This window comes from Carettochelys insculpta, chromosome 4 (genome assembly GCF_033958435.1).
Source record: "Carettochelys insculpta isolate YL-2023 chromosome 4, ASM3395843v1, whole genome shotgun sequence".
Classification (NCBI taxonomy): domain Eukaryota; kingdom Metazoa; phylum Chordata; order Testudines; family Carettochelyidae; genus Carettochelys; species Carettochelys insculpta.
This window is the reverse complement of record NC_134140.1, coordinates 105,984,503-106,007,308: the sequence shown is the minus strand read 5'-3', so window position 1 is coordinate 106,007,308 and position 22,806 is coordinate 105,984,503. Positions and strand designations below refer to the sequence as shown.

The 22,806-nt window shown below is 38.5% G+C and overlaps 1 protein-coding gene across 8 annotated transcripts in view; it reads right to left on the bottom strand.

The window, feature by feature from the left end:
- CAMK2D (calcium/calmodulin dependent protein kinase II delta) overlaps nt 1–22,806 on the bottom strand; it is a 263,464-nt gene that overhangs the window by 29,290 nt on the left and 211,368 nt on the right. For 4 of the 8 annotated variants that reach the window (XM_074993405.1, XM_074993407.1, XM_074993408.1 and 1 more), the window contains 3 exons: nt 19,563–19,622; nt 17,960–18,001; nt 15,229–15,277 (listed from right to left, as the gene is read on the bottom strand). In XM_074993405.1, coding sequence (XP_074849506.1) covers nt 15,229–15,277; nt 17,960–18,001; nt 19,563–19,622 — 151 coding nt within the window. The remainder of the gene's footprint in view (nt 1–15,228; nt 15,278–17,959; nt 18,002–19,562; nt 19,623–22,806) is intronic. The other 4 variants (XM_074993410.1, XM_074993411.1, XM_074993412.1 and 1 more) reach the window with 1 other exon arrangement.

Genomic DNA, 22,806 nt, shown 5'->3' with positions numbered 1-22,806 from the left:
ACACACGGTGTTTTAGAACTAAAACAGAACAACTGCTTTGCTTCTTGGAGCTACCTTTCAAGGAACACAAATTATTCGAGATGCAAAAGGATGAAGATACAACATGCTGTTCATGCACCAAATAAAATTAATTACTAATATCTATATGTTTATGTTTATCTATATGTTTATTAACTACTAATATCTATATGTTCAACCATCACTATTTATTTTATGAATTGATAAAAGCCAAAACATATTACTGAACTTGAGCGCTAATTTTTTCATGGTGTTTGATTTAAAAAAAATGAATGGCTACAGAAGAAATATGAGCTCAAAAATCACACCCTTTGGTATTTTTCATTGCATCATCTCACTTTCCTATGCAATATTTTACAAGAAATCTTACAAACTGAAAATCCTGTCCTCATGGCCATTATTGCTTCTCATGCTGTTTCTGATTTTTAGATTATCAGTTATAGATAGCATTTGTTCGTAGTCTAGAAAAAATTTGTACCTATTTATCTGTAACAAAAATCAAGTGTCTCAAAAAGCACATTCACAGAGGTTTAATTTGGCAACAAATCTACCCTGCTATAACCACTGTCCTATGAGTGAGACAGAGATGGCCTCACTGAACACCTTTGTATCTTAGATTCAGTTCAACATACCTCTAACTACAGAAGTCAAGGCAGATACCCTAATGATCTCCATAAACATAATCATTAAGTGAGGGTGGATTATTGCTCAGATGCTATTCCCTCCTGCCCTAGGCTGTTCAACTTGATTTGTACAGCTTTAAAGAGAGAAGCTGTACAGAGTATATGCAAAGATATGAAGACTGATCATTCCATCCCTGTCACCAGGGCTATCTGCTAAATTCATGTAAATAGTTCTGTTCCATACAGCGACTGCTCTTCTGAATTATGCAGGCTTAACCAGGCTTTTCATTCCACTTTTCAACACAGACATTGTAGACAATGGAACTGGACTTTACCCAGCCTTCAAGGCAGACTTCATTAATGACTTCCTCAGAGCATTCACCTGCCATGCAGATGACTAGAAATATTAATAGTTATTTATTATAGTAAATGATGATAATTCAACTAAAGAAAAACACAATCAAATGGAAAATCCACCCGCCCAACAGTATTTTAAACAGCAACACAAATGGTATTTCTAGGCCAGATCACAAAGGTCTTTTGACGATTGTTTGTGGGATGTGGGCCATCCAAAGTGATGGTATCTGTCAACTTACACAGCACAGAGGAAGGAGTGGACTGGAAAAGCTCAGATTCATGCGAGTGACTCTGTGAACTTATATTTTCCATGGACTGGGTCGCTGAATTGATGGAAAGAAACACAACATATGAACAAACAAAGATGAAGAGGTAGAGCATGATCAGAATCCTCAGTAGACACTGACAGCAGGAGCGGCTGCTGGGCCACAGCAAAGATGGTGACCAGTGAGATGAAGAAGCAATGGAAGAAGAGGAGTGGTGAGCAGAACATAACCTCTCCATGTCACCCTCCTTTCTGAAAGCTGTATATGGGGTATGCAGATATGAGGAAAGGAAAAAAAGAAGGCCAAAAAGAAAAACATGATTTAATCACAAATAACAAATGGACAAAATCTCTGAACACAAAAATAACACGCTTTAGGGAAATGAGCGGGGATGTCAAGGAAAAGGAGACAGTGGTATCAACAAATGTCTCTGTTCAGATGCCAGTGCAAAGTGTCAATCCCCTTAATCAGATTTTGTGATGTGGAGGGTTGGAAAGAACCATTCTCTTATGTTCCTTGGGTCTTAAAAGATTGGTTTTGGAAAAAAATAAGCAAGCAAGCAAGGCTAAAAACAATACATAAGTCAACATGCTTACTTTAAATTGGTTTATTCATACATTCTTAAACCTGAGTAACATGAATTTAAATTAACATGTTTAATGAATGGAATACCTTTAACAGGTACCCACCATATGGACAAGTCACAGATGACTCAGAATTGATTTTCTCTAAAAAATGCTCTGAAACTCAGCACTTTTGCCCACAGGAAATCATCACTCTTACCAGCATTTACATCAATTCACCCTCAGGGACATACCACAATGAGGAATCTAGATTTGCAGACCATTTTGCACTCAGCAAATCACCTCTCTAGAGCTTACATGTAATTACTGGCAAAAATAAAGAAGGTATGCTACAACATTAATGAGAGAACATATCTACCATTCTGAAATTGGAGAGATGCTGTTGATGGGTTTGGGCCTCATAATCTACCTTCCCAGAAGGAAGAGAAATCTCACATGTATTCCTGTCAGATGCCCTTTACTATAGGTTAAACTTTCAAAGACTTGTCTTCATTTCCACAGCAGCAATTATTTCCATGTCCCTTTACTATCACTTGGCTGTCAACATGATTATGGCTACAGTCAGGTCCTTACATTTACATGTGCTCTCAACTGCAGGTACTAAGGATTTCATGCATAACAGGTGGCCCAGTATATATTGCTAAAATACTTGCGCTTTACAATTTTTCTAAAGAAAGTTTGTATTAAAAATCTACTTTAAAAAAGAATACTTATAAATGGTACATGGAATATGGCTTGATAACCCTTATTTACTCACAGTATTACTTTTAAATAGAAATTATTACATTAAAATGTATGGAAAATGAACTCTGGTTTCACTGCCTCCACATTACAGAAATACATCCATTTAATACAACCAATAGCACAAGGTCCTGCTATCCACTGTTAAAATATAACATGCAGTTCTCTGATGAAACCAAGGAGTAACAATGTACTTGATGACACACACACACACACACACACACACACACACACAATGTACTTGAAGAGAGAGAGAGAGACACACACACACACACACACACACACAGAATAAAAGGAATCCTGTAAGAAACTTTCAGGTCTCACACAGATCCCTAGGCTATATGTACACTAGAGGGTTTTGTCCACAAAGTGCCAGTTGTGTCAACAAAACCTGTGGTGCGCCCGCATTACCAAGGCATTCTGTTGACCGTAAATCGACAGAACACCGCTTTCATCAACAGCATTCTGCCATCCCCCCGCACATCTCTCTTGACAGAGATCTGTCAATAGAAAGATCTCTGGACATTCCTTGGGGCCTTCTGTTGACAGATAGGGCTTCCGGGACACTGGGCAGCCTTGTCTACTGTGCTTTTGGTCGGCCATTTTGTTGACAGAGTGGCCAGGGAGTCCAGCTGCATTCTGTTGACAGAACAGATCACTTTTTCGATCCACTTGGCTGTCTGGCTGCAATCTGTTGATAGAAGTTTTGTCAAAAGATATCTTCTGACAGTAACTTCTGTCAACAGATCACTCTAGTGTAGACATAGCCATAGCACTCACATATCTGTACTGGGGTCTGTAAACTCAAATAAATAATACAAAAATTAACTGATGACAAATTAAAAGATTTATGAATATCACAAGTTGAGTGTTTCCCACTACATTTGGTTTGCTGTTACACAGATATGCAAATGGATGACACAGAAGAAGGACTGTGTATGTGCACACTGGAAGCAGCCAAAATCCTGCTTCTTGTTCAGTTTGTGTACAATGTAAAAAGAATGGGGGAGCGTTAAGTACCTTCTGGCATTTGTAACACCCTAAAGGAGGCATGCCACATTATGGGTGGGTCCAGAAATATTTGTACATATCCTGCATCTCTAAAAACACATTGGGTATAACTTCTCAGAGTGCTCTTCCCAGAATCCCCAAAGGCATCCTAACTTCTCTTCTCCATAGGCAAAAAGTTGCCAGCCTGTCCTCTATTGTGGTTCACCCCTACAATTCCCACATAGTGGCAGTGGCTACAAAAGTCACAACCTATTAGCAAGAATTATCAGGTTGTGGGATTGTACATAATGCAAAGCTGTTGTTCTGCTGACTCATGCCAGCTGCCTGAACAAGTGGGTCCTATCGACTTTAATTCAGAACACAAAATAGTTTGACTATCACTCTGAGATGGCACAGACAGAAGGGTCCTGCTACAGGCAATCCTAGGAACAGCCAAACACAAACATACTCAAACTGGGTGGAAATGTGTATGTTATTGACATGAATAATAATAATAATAATAATAATAATAATACTCCCCATACTGGAGTAAGCTTGTGTACTGTGTTAGGAATTGGAGAAGAATAGTAACTGCTCAGCCTAATAGAAACTTCTACAGTATTCCTAAAAGGAGAGAAATGCTAAACAATGAGAAAAATAACATCAGGAGGAGTCCTCAAGTCACTGCTTTCATTCAGAACTTTTCACAATCTACACAACCTTTTATTGCTGCACATTAATACACTAGCTAAATGTTAGAGTACCTCCAGCTGCCTTAATGAAACAGGGATATTTCAAAATTCATTTTGAAACAACAACAAGTTCTCTCCAATGTACGGGTGAAAGTAACTTAAAATTTCTCACAGGTACTATCCTACTGCAACCTGAGTCCCTGACAGCTCTTTAAATAGCTCTGTGCTTGCTTTTGCTGCAGTTCAGCCAGCTCTTGTGCACCCGCTTACTTTCACCACTGTTCCAGTCAGATCAATTATTCCACATTTCTTCTCCAATAAGTTATTATTAAATTACATTTTGCATATTGTATTTTCAACAACCTCATTGACAATCATTCTTCATTATCCTTTGGGGAGAGAGGGATCAGTGAGGCCACAAAAGGGTCACTTAGGGCATGTCTATACTTCTGGAAGATCAACATGGTCAGGGTCGACCTCTCAGAGTTTGATTTTGCACATCCGGTAAAGACGTACAAAATTGATCTCTCTGGGTTCGGCAGTTGACCCCTAGACCCCTTGCTACTGCAAGGTGGAAGGGAGGTCAATGGGAGAAACACGCTCACCAACCTTCCTTAGTTAGGACAGCCAGGTAAGTCGATTTCTGATAAGTGGATTCTAGCTATGCAATTGCTATAGTTAGAATGACATTTCTGAAATTAAGTGCCTTGCATGTTGAATAGTAACAGAGAGATAGCCATGCTAGTCTACATACTATGAAAACAAAAAAGCAGTCCAGTAGCACTTTAAAGACTAACAACATAATTTATTAGGTGATGAGCTTTCGTGGGACAGACCCACCTCTTCACACCATAGCCATACCAGAATAGACTCAATATTTAAGGCACAGAGAACCAAAAATAGTAAGCAAGATTGGCAAATCAGAAACATTATTATCAAGGTAAGCAAATCAGAGAACAGAGGGGCAGAAGTGTGCGCGCGGTGGGGGGGAACTAAGAATTAGATAAAGCAAAGTATGTAAAAGAGCCCCAGTAATGAGCTAGAAAATTGTCATCCTGGTTCAAACCACGTGTTAATGTGTCAAATTTGAATATAAAAGAGTTCAGCAGCCTCTCTTTACAAACGGCTGTGAAAATTCCTTTTCAGTAAAACACACACTTTCAGGTCATTAACCTACAGCCCCCAACTCAAACCACTGCAATGCATTATTAAAGACCTACAACCTATCCTTAATTAGGATGCCACACTCCAGAAGGCCCCAGGTGACAGGCCTGTTCTCTCCTACAGACAAACTCCCAACCTTATGAGGATTCTCACCAACAACCACAGTCTATACCACAGGAATACCAATCCTGGAACTTTTCCTTGCAACAACGCCTGTTGCCAACTTGGTCCACATATCTATTCAAGAGATACCATCACTGGACCTAACCAGGTTATTTACAGAATCAAGGGCACATTCTCATGTTCCTCAACTAATATCATAGATGTCATCATGTGCCAAAAATGCCCACATGCTTTGTATATTGGATATACTTCAAACTCTCTTAGATGAAGAATTAATGGGTATAAAACGGACATAAAAACACTCCTGATGCACAAACCTGTCAGCCATCACTTTAATGGAGTGGGCCATTCTGTTAATGACCTGAAAGTCTGTGTTCTACTGAAAAGGAATTTTCACAGCCGTTTGGAAAGAGAAGCTGCTGAACTCTCTTTTATATTCAAATTCGACACATTAATGTACGGTTTGAACCGGGATGACAATTTTCTAGCTCATTATAGGGCCTCTTTCACATACTTTGCTTTATCTAATTCTTGACTTCCCCCTCCTCCTTCTGCCCCTCTGCTCTCTGATTTGCTTACCTTGATGATAATTTTTCTGATTTGTCAGCCTTGATTACTATTTTTGGTTCTCTGTACCTTAAATACTGAGTCTGTTCTGGTATGGCTATGGTCTGAAGAAGTGGGTCTGTCCCATGAAAGCTCAACACCTAATAAATTATTTTGTTAGTCTTTCAAGGGCTACTGGACTGCTTTTTTATTTTCATTTCTGAAATTGACTTAAATTTTCCTAGTATACATTAGCCCTAATATGGAGTAAACAATAGTGCCCAAAAGGGACAACCATGACTAAAAAGTAATGACAAATGGGGATTTGGGAAAGAAGTGTGATTTAGGCTATGTCTACACCACAAGATAAATTCAAATTTATTAAAATCGATTTTATAATGCTTTTTTTAAAATTTGATTTTGAGTATCCTCACTTCCCACAAGTATCGGAGGGGTAGCCGTGTTAGTCTGGATCTGTAACAGCAACGAAGGGTCCTGTGGCACCTTATATACTAACAGAAAAGTTTTGAGCATGAGCTTTCGTGAGCACAGACTCACTTCATCAGATGCTGGAAGTGAGTCTGTGCTCACGAAAGCTCATGCTCAAAACTTTTCTGTTAGTATATTAGGTGCCACAGGACCCTTCGTTGCTGTCACTTCCCACAGACTCCCAACAAATTTGACATATTGCTTCCACGCTGAAATCACCAAACATCGATGACCTCTCCAAAAGCATCCCTCCTCAAAAAACCCAAACAAACAAACCGTGCCACTCATTGGCTCTGGTGGAAGAGCTGCTGGGGGCACTTGGTCGCAGGTGGCCAAGGGCACGTGTGGGGTGGCTGCCTGCTCATGAGCATCTGGCTGCGGGGTGCCTGGCCCTGCATGGCTGGAGCCACTGGGCTGTAGGATGCCAGGCCCCAGGCAGCAGGAGCCACCTGACCACAGGGTGCCTGGCCCCACACGGCAGAAGTGCAGCAGCCCTGAACAGTTTCCCTGCTCCCGTTGGTAGTGGGGAGCTGGGAGCCAGATGCAGTGCATAGCTTTATGGGGTACACAGGGGACACTTATGGAGACTAATAAATTTGAATGGAAGACGTAGTGCTTCCACACTAGCCTTAATTTGACATTTTAAACTGGAGACGGACTCTATACCTGTCCGTTAATATCGACATTTTGCTGTCGCTATTAGGGCAAACTAAAGCAAGTGAATGACATTTACAGTGAAGTCAGTGACATTAATGTAGAGCTAACTCTTTCAAATTCAATTTTATCTCACAGTGTAGATGAGCCTTAGAGAGCTCATGGAATTCCCCAAAATGCAGAAATTCTTCCTGCCCACTCACCTCCTTCCTGCCCACTATGTGGTCATTACATCTGCATGGGAATAGGAGGAAGGAGCCTCCACTCAGGGCAGGGGAACTCAGGAATGGGCCTGTAGACTGTGCTCTCTCCACCTTGTATAATGGAACCGACAAGACAGCAGTAGCAAAGCAGCAGTAGAGAGTTGTTTCAGATGCTTATTGGTCTGCCTTGAGAAGACTGCTTGCTGACTCCTGATAAAAGTTTTATAATTAAGGTAATTAATAGGAGAGCTCATGTCCTTCAGCCAATTTTCCTGTTTTCTATTTGATTTAACCAGGACAGAGATGACAGGCATGTAGGGCTTGACTTATATGGGAGGAGGAGCAACTGAAATCATTAAAATGACAGGACAACTTAGAAAATAAACAGATGTCAGATCCTTGATGCTCTGCTCAACAGCTTTGCTGCTTAGTTTCTACTGCATTTGTTGACTGTTCTGCAGCAGACCAAGGAGCAAGACTTCTCTCTTTTAACTCAGACATGTATTTTTATTATCAGATTACCCTTCCTATTAGATGGCAGTGAAGAGTACATAAACTTTAATTCCTTTTGTTATTAAACAACCAAATAAACATTAATAGGCAAACCTATTTAAGTTCTCTTGTAACTGCACTCCAGGGTCAGCTAAATTTCAAACTATAAACCCAAGAAAAATTTGGAATTATAGTATGTCCCTATCTTTAATCATCAACATATTATCACTACTAGGGCAGAGGCCCAGCTACAATTAAATTATATAGTTAATGAGATCAGTTGCTAAACTACGGTGAATGATTTGAAGGAGGACACTATGAATAAAACTAAATTACCCTGCATCTACTTTTCTTCACATTAACTGCACATAAACTCCTCAAACTATTGTGTCCATTAACTGAAATCTTCATTGTGATGCTGTTATTTAAGCTGAAAAGTTAGTGGTTGTTAATGTACCTGAAATATGCTCAAGACAAGCTAAATCACTCACTGAAACTTTGAGAAGAGAAGGCAACATCAGGGACTTAATTAAATTAGTTCTAGGTCATATACTACGAACAAGTATAATCTACAATTAGACTGTAGCGAGCTGTGTGTGTATCAAACTGAGAGGGAAGAGAACACACAGGAGTCTCTTCACAACTTCTTGCACAAGGAGCAAAACTTACCCAAGTTCAGAGGCCCAGCATAAGCCCGTGGTTCTATCTCTCCAGATGCAATGGGAAAAGGAGTGGTCAGAGCAATAGGCAGTGTTAACACAGCTGAGCTAACGTAAGGAAAACACACAATGAAACCTTGTCAATAGAAGAGTAGGGGCCACTCTACTGTGAATATCTAATTAAAATATAACCATACAGATCATTGTTGCAAGAACTGTTATATATTTGCAACAAATCTTGTACAAAGGCTGTCAAGTAGGGTGCCTATAGAAAGGCTATGATTTTGTGAATAGCATTACGCTATTCGTATGTAGGTTTCATTTTGTTTTGAAGTTACAAATGTTGACTTAATACTTGTTCTTCAAATATTTATGCCTGAGGTAACACCCACAAGGTAGTTACCCCCCCATATCTTGGAGAGAGAGTTCAAAAGTGGCTCGTCAAGGGATACTCTCAGTGGATCCTGGGAGATGCCCATCTACGCTGAATGGACTTTCCTGAAGATGTTTCATCTGAAGTATAGGTAATGACTGGTGCCTTGTGGAACTTGCCATGTGACTCACCCATGTGACTCCATACTTCACCTTTATCTGTCATTTTCCACGGTAAGGACAAAAGAATTCCCTCTACATGGCACAAGCTATAAAAGCCCCTGGGAACACCTCCGTTTTCATTCAGTGCCTCTTCTTCTGCCTGGCCTTCCCTACATGCCTAGCCTACCTTCACACACTTTTCCTGAGTATTACACACATTTAAGTCACACTGAGACCTACACAGCAAAACCAGGGAGTTTGCTTTTTATCCACACTTACTGTCATGGGATGACCAACTTGTGTCATCTATACTAGCACAACAAACTTTTTCAGGGATTTCTCTCTTTTGGAAACAGAGCATGAAAGCAAAATCTAACTAACATAGTTCATTGAGGCCTCCTCTTTATTTTCAAACAGAATTGTACATTGGGAACTTTCTGTAGCTTGGCTGGTTCCTAAAATAAAGGGGCAAAAGGGACTTATCTATTCTACATTAGAAATTGATATCTATTTTGTTCAGTCATCTCTGACTACTCCATCAAGTTGCAGTCCATCTTCCAATCTTCTAACTGTGCACGTCACCACCTCTTACGTGACAATCTACATACCTACCAGACAGTCAGGTGGCGAAGACTGTGCTAAGACTCTACACTGCAGTCACACTGAAAAGACTGGTCTAAACCAAATGTCTTCATTATGGCAGCCACTCCTTCACTCACAGTCTGTTAAAGCCTAATGCGTGATCTACTTATACTTCCAAGGTTGAAAACAAAGAAACAAGGGATTCTGAAGATATTCAAACACGCCTGTCTTTTTGTTCAGAGCAGCTGCCGCTCTCCGAAGAAAAAGAGGTAGGCCCTAATGTGCCATTGCTCATCTGAGATTTGCACTGTGCTTAAATGATACTGCTGCCAATGGATGGGACGATATTATGACAAGTCAACAGGTGTATGTTTTTTCTTTTGCAGGTGCGTAGATCTTCTGATAGGAAGTACGGGTTGCTTAATTGCACCTGGTATAAGGTGTGTACTCGGCAGGTTGTTTTTGTCCATCATAGCCCCAACCCCATGCAGTTTTATGGGAGCTACACATACCACCCTATATAAACCTGATGTTAAAGTATGGAGAAGATCACTACTAATGATACGGGTGGTTGTGTTCAGCTCTGAATCAATGAGGTGCATATGCCAACTTCTGCCCATTCCTGTTGCATACTACTCCACTCCACTGAGGGGCAGCAGGTAAGTTCCTAGCTCAGTGGTGGTGTTGCACAGATTGATTTGTAGTGAGAGTGGAACACCTGTGCCTGGTGGGTAGTTTGACCAATGCCCTGCTCAGGGATAGGCTGATGTGACATGCCTGAGTAATGAGTCACCACAGGCTCTGCTTTGTGGGATGAGTCAGTGTGGACGAGATGTGGCAGGGTACCTTTCAGATGAGTTATTGAAAGCTCTGCTGGAGGGGTGAGGCTTCGTAGCTGAGTGAAGAGCTCTGGTCTGTCTAACGCAGGGGTAGGGAAACCCTAACTCAGGGTCTGGAACCATACTGCAGCTGGCCTGGATCCCTGGCATCTGGCCTGCAGCAGGGTGGGAGGTGGGGCACCCTGAGCCTTGTGGGCAGGATCCAACCCGCAGGCTCAGATGGAGTGGTAGGAAGCATAGGCTACAGCCCCAGGCTCTGCGTGCCACTGGTCCACGTGCTGCTGCTCGTCCTCCCCCATCTCAGGGACCAGCAGGTGCTGCTTGTAGAGAGTCTTCCCCACTGTTTTGATTGGCTGGAATTCTGGCCAATCAGAGCAGCAAGGGGGGTAAGGGATGGCAGCAGCATGCATTGCCAACCCACTCCCGTCCCATCCTCCTGTTGACCCCCTGACCTGGCTCCTGCACCCTGCCTCAGCCTGTTCTTGCACCCTCCCTCCAGCCTAGACACACAGCTTTTTCCTGCACCTTCCCTCCTATTCAAACCTCTGACCTCCACCCAGACTGCTCCTGAACTCCCCCCCACTGCTGTCCCAAACCATCTATGCACCTTACTTCCCACCCAGATCCCCCAACCAGAGCCCACTCCTGCAGCCCCCCATGCAGCACCCCCACTCTTTGTCTGATTCTGTACCCTCCCTCCCTCCCAATCACACCCCAAACACCCACTCCAGCCCGCTCTAGCACCCTCCCTTTCACCCAGACCCCACACCTCCTCCTGAGAAGCACCCTTGTGCACACTGAATGCTGAAAATGCCTATTTTTGGCCCCCTTCCCCCCAACGGAGAGTTAATCTGGCCTGGGGAAAGCCCTGAAACCCAGATCTCATTTCTTCACCCTCCTTCCTGTGTGGGGGCAGTGAGGTGTCTCAGTCAAGGGTCACATCAGTGAAGATTTTGTGGGGTTTATTTTCTTCACTTTTATCTGGTGCTCAACTCACCCACCCTGGCCTATAGGTTTGCTTCACATTCTCCTTTTCTGACATCCACCTGAACAAAGGTCAATTGTGGCTCAGAATCAGTCCCTCACAGAACCACAGCCTTACATGTAAAACAGAGACATGGCTCAATGCTCTTAAAATCTTCCAATGGATTTCCTGGTTTTGGAATGGCTTCGACCTTTGCCATGGGCAAGAATGTTGTGGTGCAGTTGTTCTGGAATCATCAATTAAGGAGCGTGAGATATGAACCTTTGGGTCTAGGTGAAAAGGGAACTCAAATGAGTATTGTTCAGTCCTCGCTGGAAACAAATTCACTGCCTTCTTGTGACATCCCCATGAATACTGTACCGCAAAATGAAAGTAGATGAAGTGTTGATCACAGCAAAGAGCAAAATGAACTGCATTTTAATTCACACATTTTCAGTCTGAAAAGGTCTCTTCAAGTGTCAGCATGTTCAGGGGAACTAGCAGAGTTGGGTTTAATTACGAATATGATTTTGTGCTTCCACAGCATTTTAGGTTAATTCTGGATAGTTTTTTTTTTTAATCTACCACTCTCACTATATTAAGAGAACATATTTATACTATGGTAGCATCCAAAAACTCCAAGTGGGACTGGAGCTCTTATGTGCTGATAGCTGTATAACACAGCAGAGCAAATCCTGACATTGAAAGGTTTAGAATCCTAAACCCAACTAATGGCTCATTTACACTGTAAATAATTACAAAACACCCTCAGGAAATGTTGAAAGCATTAAGATTGACACAGTGTTCTAAATATTTTTGAAATTTATTTATCTTTTGATAGTAACAGTGAATCAAAGGAACTGCACCAAACCTATTGTACTGTAAGCGACAAACTTCCCAAAATCAGATTTCATTTCATTACATTTCTATTAAATTTGAAAAGAATTTCTAAATCTCACTTCCCCACCCTTTGTTGCTTTGGAGGAAAAAAAATAACATATGGTTTGTTGGAATTCAGAGCAATTTGTTTACCTGTCCCTCAAAGCAGAGGATATTAATAGTTTTGATACATTGCTATATGGGTGAAAACTTGCAATCTAGCTCATTTTTTAATTTGCAAAAAGTTACGTAGGGTTATTAAATTGTGATAATCTCCAGTGCCTGATTTTGACATGTCAAGATTAAAGGTCTGTTTAAAAATAGTTTCCCTATTATCCTCTTACTCACTAGTCAGGAACATAAATGCCATCATTAATGGACTTGTGCTGCAATAGGTGTAATGGCATAGTGTACAGGGTGTTTGTCTGATAGCCTTTTACTCAAAGGAAAAATTAAATAAAGGTTTGACTGCTTCATTGCCCATTTATTTCTCAGGCCTGTCGGATGCGGCTTTCAGAAATCCCTATGTGAGAGGAACTAGGCTGGTGACATATTCATATGATCTTGCAGAGGGCCAAAATACCTTGTCACCAGAGTGAGCATCAAATATTTCATGGGGTTTGAAGAGCAGTAGCTACACAATAGCACCACACACATTCCCAGAGACATGCTTGGAAATTTTGGATTGCTGTATTGCGTGAATGGAGTGTTGGTGGCAGGAAGGAGAAGTAAACAAGAAGTTCTGAAGGGTGGACCAAGAATCATCGTTAACCCTGGATAGTTCACTCTGCTTTGCACAGTGGATGGTAACTCTTGTAAGATTTGATTGCACACACAATAAAAGTGAAACAGAAACTATATGCCACTTCGTCATTAAACAAAAAACTCTCGACCAAAATAGACAATACACAGGATATCCCCAGACTACTGACGCTCATTTCAATGCCAGCTCATAAACAATGGAGTGTCCTACCTAAAAGAATTACCTTATCTTAAATTTTTTACTTGCAGATTTATCTGATATTGCTCAGATCCTTAATTAAGACTTTTTTTAATAAAAGGAAAATGGAAATGCTTTATGTTAAATACTGTATTTTTCAAAAATAGTGTTATTTTTATGAATTTTTATTCTGGATTTCTTAGATGAGATTTTAAAATTTTTCCATTTAATATTTTTTAGTAATTTTTTAAAAAGAAAACTCCACCAACTGTATTTTTTTTCTTCATCCTCACAAATTCTTATAATTCCCTATGTTTTAACAAAAATAGACTCTAGTCACTTTGGTCTCCAATCACATTTTCTTCTAGTTTCCAAAGCTTAAGCAATGTTTTAGCTGTACCAAAACAGAGCACTTTTCTAATTTCCTCCTTTTTCTCTCTTTGCTGCAAGGTTAATTGAGAAGCAGTCCTATTCCAGGCTCATCCTGGCTCAATCTCTTACAACATTCCCGTTCAGTTATGCCAGTTTTGAGGAATGTACTTGGTGATTCTCTCTCTCTTGTGTTTGGTTTTACGAGAAGCAATCCCATTACAGAAACATCCTGCTTTCCTGGCACAACCAAACCCACAGGTTGCTGTAAGGTAAGATAAGAGGAAGATGTACTCTGAATCTGGGGGTCCTAGCTCTGCTTATTTAGGAGGAGTTCTTGATCACACAAACACAAACTCTAAAATATATACCAGATTAAATTTCTGACAGAGATACTCATGAGTCCTAAAACTTTACATTATCCATTCCTTACTCAGGCAACATCAGTTACTTCATCAAATAAGGATATCGCATGCTCCATTATTCAAGGGAAAAAATTGTTTACCAAACCCAGTTCAAGCAACTGCATCCACTGAATCCATATTCTAAAATGCGTTCTCAGTGTTAAACACACTGAAGATTCCAGCATCTCAGAAAACATACTGTAACTTTCTGCTAATAAACACTTTAATAAGGATACCTACAGACATAATACTTCTAGTATAAAAACCAGCTCACCATTGTAATGGCTAAGTAACTGAGAAATCTTTCTTTTTCTTACCACAGTCCAATCCCCCTCTTATTTTTTAAAGATGTCCCTTATTTCTGCCTGTTTTTTGAATCAACAACAATTAAAATTTTGTACTTAAAGCTAAAAACCTGTGGCTTGTATGAAACATATAAAATATGAGCTGAATACACTGGTTTTAAATCCACAAAATGTTATTAAAAATAATAATGAATAAGGTCACACTTCAGTTTAAAATAATAATAATCGTAATAATAATAGCAATACAAAAATAAAAACAAAAAAAAACCCAAAACTCAAATCTAAAATAACCTCCAAAGATTGCAAACTTAGGAAGGTAAGTGTACAGAAAATTAAAAAGAAAAAGAGAGACCAAGACAAATGTAGAACCAGAATACAAGAGAATCACAAAAAAAAAAAAATGCTGGCATCTGAACAGAAATGTTTTGTAAATGCTAAGCTAAAAATGCACTAAAAATTCATTAATTAAAATAAGCAAACAAAAAAGTCAAAATACCAAGTACAAAATGAAACTTAAAATAATATTAAATCAGTTTTTAAATCTGCAATTACTACTGCCATAGCTATAATTTTAAGTGGCAAAATTCCTTCATTCCAAAATACTACAGGGATGGTACATATTAAAGTCAGACTATCAGAAGTCAGCAATAAACACACAGAACTTGAGCAATGAATACAATTTCCCAAAATAACAGACTGTTCTCCTTAGATTACTTAGGAACACCCTCCAACAGATTAACAAAATTTAAAATAAACCTAGTGAAATACATGTATGTAACCACAATTTTGCCTTTCAAACTGTTAACCATACCTTTCACATCTTCATCTTCAATAGTCGTGTTGGAACTTTCTGTTGACTCCTGTTGAGAAGTAAATATAATTGAAATGCATAAAATAACCCAGAAATATTATTCATGCACCTATGAAAACTAGACTTGGTATTGTACAGATCATGCAAAGCCTTAAAGCAGGCTACATGGATGTAATTCACAAACAAAAGGCCACACAGATTGAGATGTTTGTACCTGAAATCAAATGTCAATTTTCATCCATTTCAAAAGGCAACATCTTATTAAATGTATTTATGGCTGTCTCATTTTTGAACATCACAGTGATATACAGGAAATATAAAAAGACCTTTATGAAAAGGAGTTAACTTCTTTTTTTTGTACATTCTACTAGACAAAGTATGTCTGAACTGTTATATGAATTACGTCAGCCAAATATTCAAACTTGCCATTTTAAGCTTCACGAATATCAACTGTGTAAAATAAGTCATTCCACGTGAGCTTTTGCATTAAAGTAAGCAAAATGTTGCATTTCACAATTTACAATAACTCCTTTGTTCATATAAGACTTGATACAATAAATTTAAAGTTCCCATTGATTTCAATAAGAATTGGATCAAATCCATGATTTCATTTTTATACTCTCCTTGTGCTAAAAGTTTTCCAAGACAGATGTTAGAAAGACCCACAACAATGCTGCTATGCAATCTAAGATATCTTTGTAGAAATATTCTTTAAGCTACTAGCCACACACAGGAATGACTTGTCCCTCAGACAGTTGAAATGAAATCTTTGCAATGTTAAAAGGCCAGGCTGCTTATCACAATTTTGATAAGATATTAGAAATATGAAAAATTAGCGAGCAACTTAAAAGGACACTGTCAAAGCTAGTAGGCAAAAACTTTTTTCTCCTAAATTTATTTTCAGAAGATCCATTTTTTATGATTTTTGAAATAAACACTTTGTTGCACATTTAAAAAAAAAAGAAAAAAGTCAGATGCAAAATACTTGAATAAAAATACCTGTAGCAAGCCAGTTCTACTTCTGAGACGGGGGAAAAATAAGATTTGTTTCAAACTTCTGAAGGGTCGTTAAATTAATTAATGAAATAAAAAATTCAAAATACCCTTGACAGTGTTCCTTTGTCTACTATGATTTCACAAGGACAAGTCAAAGAAAACTTTCGGAATGGTTAATGCATTATTCATATGTAAAAGAACAAAATTATATGCATTAATATACAAATGACACTAATCAATCCACATATACAAACCAAGCTAAATAAACCATCATGCTTTGCCTATTGTGAATGGTGTTAGACTATTCACTCCAAAGAATGAACATACCATGCTCTACCATATACAGTACCTAGAAGAAAATAAAAACCACACATACAAGCAGGAAACATCATGCACAAGCTCACACGAGAGATGTGGCCAGTAATATGGAAGCATCCACTCCAGATGTTGTGCTAAAATATTTGTTTTTTGCAGATTATGAAATTTAAGAGTAATTGTACTCATAAGTGGTTTTCCTGTCTATGTTATGACTTTTTTGGGGACATAAAATATTTAAATTGTGATCTATATCTATAAAATAAAGTCAAGTAGATGTAGTCATGCCAAAGAGCTCCAGTGTTTTGGTGTTCTATGTCCCTATGCTGGTCTTTAGTAAACATTTTACTAAAATTAAAATGCTGGCTGTATCCTGCCTATTAATGAAGCATGGCTGATGAAATATGGACAGTAAGCGTAGAAAGTAGTTGGCACACTAGTGAAATTAACATCACACCTTACTGTTACCCACCAACTATAAAATACACAAACTGAGAAGAGATATGACAACAATACACGCAGTTAATGTTTTTTTCATGCTTGAGAAATGCTTGCATGTGATTTTTTTGTAAACACTCCAGATGCAATCCTTTACAAATACTGCACAGAATGACCACAAGTATTCATACTAGATAAATGTGACAACAATCCTTTAGGGACTTTAAATCTTCAGCAGATCTTAAAACTTGTTTAAATAAGTGAAATTTACATATAAAAACTGGGAACATGAATCACAAACAAAAATGTTCCTTAGCCCTCTTCAAGTCCGTGCAGGGATTAAAATTTACCATGTTATAGAAAACACACACCAAACACAAACATCACAGCACATAGACAAAAGAAAACCAATGAGAAAAATGTATCCAATCAGGATTTATGAACTCAAAAGAGCATCTTGCCACTTCAAGTTTTAACGGCAGTATGATGTGATGGAAGAAGTCACAAGGTCCATGCAGAAGACACTTCACAGTATGATGCATAAGCATGCTGACAAACAGCAGATGCAAAAGACTCAAAATATGCCTTCAATTTTAGTGAGAGTTTCATACACAAGTCTTAAAAATAACCTCACTACACTTTGTCTGAACATAACCCTCCTTTGTTTTTTCTGAAAACTAGAAGTTCTTGCCTGAAGCAAGAGATGTACAAAACACTATGGACCTGGTTCCTCAGGGTTCTGAGAGCCCTCATCTCCTACAGACATCCACAGGAGCTGAGAGTGCCACCAGACAGACAGGAAAAAAAACATTCAGTAGGAACAAGTCACAGGTGAATAAGGACCAAGAGACACCAGGTACAACAGATACCAGGAAGAGATTTTTCTGGCTAAGTCCTGGGCAAATGGGCACATTCTGGCTCAGAAGAGTGGATGAAATGTGCGCTTTGGAGAAGAAAGATGGAGCTGATTCTTTCTGAATACCTTATTTCCATCAGGATTGTGGATTACTGTAGTTTGGGGCTCCTGAGTGAGAACAAAATAGAGAGAAAAGCAGTGCTCATTGGTATAAACATTCACATTAGTGTGAGGGAGCATGAGAAGAACCAGCGAACAAGTGCTCAACAGTGACAAGAGCAAAAGCAAATGTTTACAGCTGCCAGATGATGAAACAACGTCTCTAATAAAGACTCCTTGACTGGCAAGCCAGCAAGGAAGACTACTTTATCTATTGTAGCAGCATGCAAAGACCTTATTCATAAACAACACATACACACAGGGCTTTGGAGCTCTGGGGACCTGAAGAGGCACTCTTCCACATTGACTCATTGGATATGTTGACTTTTTTTTGTCTGATCCCTGCTTTAGCTCAAAAATAGTACCCTAATTTTAAAAAGATCCCATGTGCTTATTACTAAAGCACAAATGAACAAAAATTAAAATAAATATGGGCCAAGCAAACTTACGTCCTCTTGCCCATTTGAACAGCACAGATACCAAGTATGCCAGAAATTCCTGATGCCATTTCAAAGCTTAACTCCCATCTTGTGTGCCTTAATATGCCAGTTAACTGGGACAGGAACAAGCTGCAGAAGCCACTGTAGCTTTTCAATGATCTAACAGATGTCTGGGAATACCTGACAGAGTTGAAGATTCATGTACATAACATAAAGCCTCTAAACTACTGCTCTGAAAATGACTTAACAATGCAGGCTTTTATTGGAGTTGCACATGCAAATCTAGTGGCAGAATTTGTCCCTATGTTTATATTAAAGAACAGAAACACTTCTTCGGCGTTATGTACGAAAGTACATGAAAAGTAATACTGCTTAAATTTAAGTAATTAAAAAGTAACATTTGTGTGCATAAGCCTTTCTCAATAGTATATTCAGAAGAAATGTGATTTATTAGCAGAAAGAAAGAGGGTGACATAGAATATTCACATACACTGTCCTACTGTTTAGTAACATTCCCCCAATAGAACTTATTACCAAGTAATGCCTACTGTAGATTTAAATTGTAATGGTATTATACAAAAAGCTTTCGGACTAAGGTGCCTCTTGATCCCAGTAAGTAAAGCCTTGCAAAGTCCTGCTGGGTTGTCAGAGAACAGGGTGAATGAAAATCTGAATAAGGTCTATTTTGTTGCCTAGCAATAATCCTGTTAGCTCTACTTGATGTCAAAACTTGTGTTAAGGCAAAAAAAAAAAAAAAAAAAAAAAGATAATGGGTACAATTTAAAAAGTAAGCCAGCATTTAAAAGCACTGAAACAACCATCAGGTGAAAAGCTAAGGGCAATACAAAGAGCATTCTATTCACTTTCTGACACAGCATGCAAAAAAATTGAACTATCACTACTACTGCTACCACACCACGTCCAGCTTTCGTGTCACATTTTCTATTTATAAATATGTTGCTTCACAATGGACGTCCTCACAAAAAGAAAATAAAGCAAAAAAAGAGAAAAATTATTCTGAAATGTTAGAAAACAAAGAGTAAAAGCAAAACAAAAACAACACCCCCCCAAACAAACAGAAAATGGTAAAGAACTTAAAGACAGGGTGAAAAAGAAGAATCCAGGTATACCAGCGCCGGGGTAGGAATATTTTCTTTGGGGCTGGTTACCACGTTGGTTTTGTTGTTTATCTGTAAGTATGCAGAAAATAGAAATAGACAAGCCTTAGAATTCTTGGTAGCTAGCACATCTATATCTCTTTATATAGAATATCTATATACAGATATAGATAGGAAAATAAACAAAAAGGGCAACTTATGAACTTGAAAAGAACATGGACAACCGATTTGATAATTTGCTATAGCCCCTTGCAAAGACACTAGTTACAGTATTTTGGACTTGCTCTAGGAATTTCTATATAGAGCTTAAGCAGTTTCACCTGTGACACTTAAGAGTTTTTAATAATGGGGAAAAACCAAGTAATAGGCATTCACTATTAATATGGCTTTTAGATAGAAAAGGCCTATATTTCCATTGTGACTTTTTTGTCAGTTTACGATCATACAACAATATTAAGTAATCTAGCATAATTTCACTTTTTTTCTAGGTTGTCACTAGTTTAATTATTATTTTGTTTGTAATTTTCATTTACACCCATATATATCTGGAGTTACTCCACTGAAATTGGCAACACTAGATTTATATGGGTGACAGAATGTGTACAGGTATATTTACTGTGTGATTTTTTTTCAATTAAGTATATCATGTTTCCAATAGAAAACATACGTTTCATTCTTATTACATGAAATAAACTAAATTTGCTTGTTTTTGAAACCCTTGATGCTATCTTTTTCCAATCTAGCTGTGCCTGCAGTGATATTACGTTTTTTCTGTACACTGGCTCTTCAGACCACAAAACCTAAGAGTTTAACTTTCTGTACTGTAGCTTCTCAACACTACAGTTTTAAGCTCTGACCCTGACGACAGTTAAATATGGGACTAATCTCAGTGATGTCAAAACATGAAAGTTTTTGAAGAACTAAGCTTTTATTTGTTTAAAATAAATATTTGCTGTTCCTCAGTAAGACTTTAAAAATGAATTTGAATTGTTCTGATTCGTATACCCATTTTTAAAACCCACATTCCAAAATGGCACTTGTGAAATCAGACAGGTAAATATCACTGTGGCTATAAAACTAGAGAGATTTTAAAAATCAAGCCCCAAATTAAGTTTTCATATTAACTAGAAAGCTTGTTAGTTTGACAATAACAGCGACAGACTATTTTCAATTAAAATAATTAGTTTTTTTTTTTTTAAATTGACCAGTCGTAGTTAAAACAGGGGCAGGTCAAAGCAGCAAAATGTAAGGTAGGATATCTGTATACAAGGTTGGCATCATTTCTACCAGTCAGAGGTATAAAATTCCACTGTGTCTCAGTACTCTGGTACCAAAAACAAACATTAAACAGGAAAGAAATTCAAGAATGCAAATCCAGGCTTCTCTTCTTTCACTGATGGACATTTTGTCAGTATTAAAACAAAATTTACCACAACATTAAAAACCAAAAGACAAACCTTTGTTTTAGTCAGGGTGGTGGGGATTCCTTTTCTTATATAAAACTCATTAGGAAACATTCAATGTTGAAGCCCTGAATAAGTATTTACCAGAAAGTGTAATGTGATATGCTAGCCTAGCCCGAGACTAATGGTTTCAGCAGTGGGCTGAGCACCAAGAATTTCTGAGTTCTAATTTCAACTCATGAACTCTACCATGGCCTAGAGTAAATCACTTAACCTCTTTGTGTGATGGGGATAATGATATTTAGGCCCTGTTTACACTTCAGCTTTCCCTCAATTCTACCTCTTCACTGATGCAATTCCTGATACAGACTGATAAAGGTGCCCAGTAAGCTATATTTGGGCAAATGTTTACTAAGGGTGAAAGCATGACCCCACTGAAGTCAACAGAAGCTGCTCTATTGTTGATTTTAATTGTGCCAGGATTTCACTGGAATTCTTTGCATTGCTGCAGGTACAATGGTGGCCACCCATCAATTACCAGTATCAGAGCAGATCTGCAACATAGCCAATGCCTTAGTTAGGACATCTCTAGATTAGGGAACTCTGTTCTACTGTAACTACACCTATGAATAACAAGAAGTCCCATACTGCCTTACAGACTGACAAATTTACCTGTTCATGAGCTTTCCAGGGTAAGACCCACTTCCCTCCACTCATCTGAAGAAGTGGGCCTTTCCCACAAAATCTCATGACTTAATAAATGTGTTAGTCTCCAAGGTGCTAGGGGACTGCTTGTTATTTGTGAAGGTACAGATGAACTCGGCTCCCCATCCAATACCGCACCCATGTAGTTAAGACGATGGAAATCCCTAATACAGACATACAGCTACTATGCAAAATGGGCTTGCATTGGAGTTCAGTTTGTCCTCTGAGATACTGAAAGATACATGCCAAGCAGCGTAATGTCTGTACATTAGGGACAATCTTGGACAGCACTTAGCTACATTACAGGAGTTTAGTAAGAAAAAAATGATAGAAAATATTACTACCTGCATTTCTTAAAAATGAAAAAAACTCACTGAATTCTGGATGTTTTTTCAAATTAAAATCACAGAGATTATGGAACAACAATACAAATATGGACAATCATATCCTTTTTCTCTTGAAACAAGAGAAGATCACTCTCCCAAGTTTCATAACTAAAAATGAGTACTGATTGACAATTTGGCCATCAAGAGAAAAGCAATCAAAGAAGAAATGAGAACATACAAAACATGTATGAGGGAGGGAATGAAAGTTTCACTAGACTTCATACAGTGCTAACCAGCAACATCAGAAATCAAATAACATGCCATAGAAGCGCTTGTCATGGAAAACACAACAAACAGAAGAACCAAATTTCAGAGAGAATTTTGCCTGAATAGGGGAGCAGGATTAATTCCCCACTCCCCTGGTCAAATCTTATTAAAATGAACAATAACATTCATTCCACCTACCATTGAGAACTGAAGAATATATATTCAAGCTTATTAATAGTATGTCAAGAATACAACATTTACATTCATAGAAACAAAAAAGAGAATATATTGCATAGTCAAGTTATTGCCTTGGTATGTGCAGTGCTTGGCTAAACACCTCCTAACTTAAAAAATATTATAGGTTTTAGATGTATTTAAATCACCTTTACTGCATTTATTTTAACAGGCAGGGAAAACTATTAAAAAAGAAATTCAGCATTTTCATGCCAACTAATTAAGTGACTCCAACTGGTGTACTCCTATTTGTTGTCAGGAAGGAAAACATTTTTTACTAAAACTGTGGTTGTCATGAAACAGCTTTTAACTCTCATATCA